Source organism: Rhincodon typus, chromosome 22 (assembly GCF_021869965.1).
Source record: "Rhincodon typus isolate 14 chromosome 22, sRhiTyp1.1, whole genome shotgun sequence".
Taxonomy (NCBI): domain Eukaryota; kingdom Metazoa; phylum Chordata; class Chondrichthyes; order Orectolobiformes; family Rhincodontidae; genus Rhincodon; species Rhincodon typus.
In genome coordinates, this window is record NC_063353.1 from 30,382,547 (window position 1) to 30,387,705 (window position 5,159).

Consider the following 5,159-nt stretch of genomic DNA (forward strand, 5'->3'; position numbering starts at 1 on the left):
AAGCTTATCCTTTTCCATAACTATTTTGAAAGTAATAGAATTATAATTGCTAGACCCAAAGTGTTCCCCTACTTTTACTTCAGTTACCTGCCCTGTCTTATTGCCCAAAAGAAGGTCTAGTTTTGCTCCTTTCTAGTAGAAGCATCCACATATTGATAAAGAAAATTTTCTTGAACACTTTTGACAAATTCTTCACTATCCAATCCTTTAACCCATGGTAGCCCCAGTCAATGTTTGGAAAATTAAAATCCCCCATTATTACAACCTTATTATGCTTACACATATCTTGAGATCTCCCTACGTATTTGTTTGTCAATTTCCCTTTTACTGTTGGGGGGCCTAAAGTACAATCCATTCAAAGTGATCTTTCCTATTTGTAATTTCTACCCATATATTTTCATTGAACGATTTTTCAGAAATATCTTCCCTAGTTACAGCAGTGATGCTTTCCTTAATCAAAAACGTCATTCACCCCACCTCCTTGTTTCCTTTTCTATCCTTCCTATAGCATCTAAAACCTGGAACATTGAGCTGCCAGTCTTGTCCATCTCTCAGCCAAGTTTCTGTAATAGCTATGATGTCCCAATCCCATGTTCTTAAACATGCCCTGAGTTCAACAGCCTTACCTGTAAGATCCCTTGTGATGAAATAAATATAATTTAGTTCTTCAGAGTTGCTACATACGCTGACTCTCTTGGCTTTCTCTTCTAATTGACATGCTCTCCTCACATTTAGAACTTTCCCCTTCAATCCTTCTGTTTACACTGCTATTCAAATTCCTCCACTCCTCCTCTCTATCAGTATAAAATCTTCCTTAATGGAATGAGCAAATCTCTCTGCTAAGATATTGGTCCCTTTTCACTTTAAGTTAGACCTATCCTTTTTGAACAGGTCTTTTCTATCTCAAAAGACATTCCAATTGTCCAAAAACCTGAATCCCTGAACAATACACCAGCTCTTCAGCCAGTGATTTATCTTTTTTAACTTTTGTTCCTTTTGCCATTGGGAGTAAACCAGAAATTACTACTTTTAAGGTTTTTTTTAAATCTTCTACCTAATCTCTTCATAGAAATCATCATAGAATCATAGAAACCCTACAGTGTGGTAACAGGCCCTTCAGCCCAACAACTCCACACCGACCCTCTGAAGAGCATCACGCCCAGACCCATACCCAACCCTTTCCTGGTAACCCTGCATTTCCCATGGCTAACACACCTAATGGACACATCTTGACCCCTATAGGCAATTTAGCATGGCCAATCCACCTAGTCTGCATATCTTTGGTCTGTGGGAGGAAACCGGAGCACCCAGCAGAAACCCACACAGACATGGATAGAATGTGCAAACTCCACACAGACAGTCCCCCGAGGTTGGAATCGAACCCAGGTCCCCAGCGCTGTGAGGCAACAGTGCTAACTACTGAGCCACCGTGCCGCTCTTAAATTCACTGTACTGCTTTAATCTCTTCTCAAGAATTGTCATTCCTACCAATGTGTACAATAATTTCTGGCTTCTCAATCTCACCTTAACAATATGCTTGAAACGTTTAGAGACGTCCTTAATCCTAGCACCAGGAAAGCAACAAACCATTCTAACTTCACACCCATTGCCACAAAAACTCCTGTCTACGCCCCTGATAGGAGAGATTCCTCTCTCAATAATTCCATTAAATCTTGTTAAATGCTGCCACACAGAAGAATCGTTCCAAGTGCCCAGTAACTGACTATCCTTTCTATTTTCCTCGGAGAGACTGTCCCCTTCTACAGTTCCAAAAACTGAATATCTCGTTGATAAGAGGATTAGCCACCACAGACTTTTGAACTACTATCTTACCTTTCTCGACAGTGACCCATCTATCTGACTGATCCTGCTGTGTAATAACTTTTCTAAATCTACTAGCCATTTCACTCTGTACCTTATATATGGCCTTAATAATATTAAGCCTGAAAAAGGAACTTTCAATAACACCTCATTATTAAAATAAACTATCTTTCATTACCTCCAGAAAATAATGTTAAAATGGAAAAAATTAAAAATACTTATATCAAACATATAAAACTTAACCAGCTAAGTGGTTGATTTTATTTAACTGAATAAAAAATACTCCTCTTCAATAAATTACTTGAAGAAAAAAAATCTGCAGAGTCGACCACGTCAGACATCCTGAAATGAAAACACAACTCCTTATTTTTAAACAATTTAAAAATAAAACCCTCTAAAATATAGCCTTTTTTTAACTCCTGAACTTAGAATAAAAAAATCCTCAGCCATTCACTGTAGACCCTGAAAAGCTTGTTTAAAAAAGTATGTTTGAAAAAGGTTCATGACGTTTTTGTTTGATTTTTTGGTTATATTGGATGTTAATGAATCAAAATTAATAAAAATCTTATTAGTAAAATATAATGACTAATAACTGTAATAAAAAAGCTATAATAAATCTCTAACTAAGCCTGCAATCCTAGTTGCAGCTGCAGGATCCACGCTGCTTCCTTGTTCTCTATCCATACTCCCAATCCCATTAATATAGCAGGCACTTGGATAATTTCAGTGTAATCAGGGCAGAGACAGTGTGATTTTTGTGAAGGAACATCATGTTTGACCAATTTATTGGAGTTAATTGGGAAGGTTACTTATGCTGTGGATAAAGAGGAACTGGTGGATATACTGTACTTGGATTTCCAGAAGGCACTTGATAAAGTATCATATCAAAGGTTCTTGCGCAAAGAAAAAGCTCATGGTTGCATATTAACATGGTTATAAGGTTGACTGGCTAACTAAGTGCAAAAGTAGGATAAATGGATTTTTTCAGGTTGGCACGGTGTAATGAGTAGTGTGCCACAGGGATCAGTGCTGGGAGCTCAACTGTTTGCAATTTAAATAATTACTTAGGTGACAGGGCAGAGGTTATGGTTGCCAAATTTGCTGACAACACAAAGAAACATAGGAAAATAAGTTGAGAAGAGAACAAGAGGCCACAAATACTTTAGAGACTTTTAAACGACTCTTGGATAGGCACATGGAGGATAGTAAAATGTAGGATATGCAGGGTAGATTGATCTTAGTAGGATAATTGGCACAACATCGTGGGCCGAAGGGCCTGTACTGAGCTGTACTGTTCTATGTTCTATATTCTTAAAAAACATATGTCAAAGTATTGGACAAACATCTGGCATCTGGACTATAATGTGGGAAAATGTGAAATTGTCCACTTTGGCAGGAAGAATAAAAAAGGAGCATGACATTTAAGTGGTAAGGGATTGGAGAGCTTTAAGATACAGAGGGATCTGTGTGTCTTTGTGCATGAATCGCAAAAGACTAGTATGCTGGTGCAGGAATTAATTAGGAAATCTAAGAGAAATATTTAATTTATTGCAAGCAGAATTGAATGCACAAGTAGGAAAGTTACATCCAAGGCACTAGTCAGAAAACATCTGTAATACTATGCATAGTGTTGGTCAGCTTTATTTAAGGAAGGATATAAATGTGTTGGAACTAGATCAGAGGAGGTTTACCTGTGTAATACCTGGAATGAGAGACTTCTTTTACAAGAAAGGTTAACAGGCTAGGTTTGTATCCACTGGAGTGCAGAGTTTAAGAGGTGACTTGATTGAAACATAAGATCCTGAGAGGTATTAACAGGGTAGATGTGGAGACGATGTGTCATCTAATGGGAGGATCCAGGGTCACTGATTCAAAACAGAGATTAAGTGAAACTTCTTCTCTGAGTCATAAATCTTTGGAACTCTCTTCTTGAAAAGATGTTGGAAGCAGAGTCCTTGAATGTTTTTAAGACAAAGGTAGATAGATTCTTGAGGTTACTATTAGAGTAGCCATTATCTTATTGAATGGCAGAGCAGGCTTGAGGGGCTGAGTGGCCAATTCCTGCTCCTAATTTGTGTGTTTATATGACACTGGGAATTACTCGCTTGCTTTTCTTTGAAATAGTGCTACAGTATGTTTTGCATCCACCTTAGCTGACGGACAGCACCTCACATTTAATGTTTTGTCTGAAAGACATGCGTCTATCAGTGCACTACCCTGTAAATGCTGCACTCAGGATGTCAGCTTCGAACCTTGAACATTAGTGCTCAAGTCCTGGGGTGAAACTTGAATTTCCACCTTCTGACTCAGTGGAGAGTGCTACCAACTGGGCCATGGCCGACACACAAATTAGTCTCATGATTTTTTTTTTGTCTGTTCCTACCTCTCTTAGGAGGTTTTATGATTAGGAATTAGGAAAATTATGCACAAGGTTGCAATATATCTGACTGTCGACAAGCTGCTGGACCTTTTTTATCCCAGGTTTCTTTTCACTGTTCATACAAACTCAAGCTTCAAATGATTGATACTAGTAACTTTATTTTTCTTCAAGTTACTGAAATTTGTTTTTTTGTTTCAAATCTCAAATTCACAGGGAAACTCTGGTGTATGATGATAATACAATTCCATTGGTTCACACTGATGTGGAAAAGCTGGAAGGAACACCTTTGCCTGAATTTTCTAAAGGTACGGAAACTGTGGGAACAAACCTGAATTTAACTTTGTTCAGTTAATTTTGATACTAAATGAACTAATTAAAATTGCATTTTCTAACATAGAAAGTCCTGTGAAGATTTTTTCTTTTCTGCTAGGCTATCTTCCTCTCTGCTGAAGAATTTCCTCTTTGCTGAATTTTATGGATATGTGCACTGTTCTATTTTAACCATTCTTCATGTTTAATCCTGGAGGGAGCATTGTTGAACAATCCAATCAGGATCTGCTCATACTTTAGGACTGAAAAGATCCTTAAAGTCAGAAATGATATGATCAGCCAAAGAGAATAGTAAACTAGCATTCCTTATTCTGTTGATCAGTCTGTAAACTTTGACATTGTTGACCTAACCATTCACCTCCAAAACCTGCTTTTGTTCTCTAGCTTTATGGAGCTGCCCGTGCCTGCCTCCATTCCTGTTTATTCCAGCTGTAGCCAAACAGTCATTTATAGTGGGAGACAACAAGGTGCAGGGCTGGATGAACACAGCAGGCCAAGCAGCATCATAGGAGCAGAGAGGCTGACGTTTCGGGCCTAGACCCTTCATCAGAAAAGGGGGAGGGGAAGGGGGTTTTGAAATAAATAGGGAGAGAGTGGGAGGCGGATAGAAGAGGGATAGAGGAGAGGA

The 5,159-nt window shown here is 38.4% G+C and overlaps 1 protein-coding gene across 1 annotated transcript in view; it reads left to right on the top strand.

Annotated features, from left to right (window-relative positions):
• Nucleotides 1-4,553, top strand: part of pus7 (pseudouridine synthase 7) — a 42,699-nt gene extending 38,146 nt beyond the window's left edge. The window contains exon 11 of the mRNA XM_048609965.1: nucleotides 4,415-4,553. Coding sequence (XP_048465922.1) covers nucleotides 4,415-4,553 — 139 coding nt within the window. The remainder of the gene's footprint in view (nucleotides 1-4,414) is intronic.
• Nucleotides 4,554-5,159: the final 606 nt, after the last annotated feature.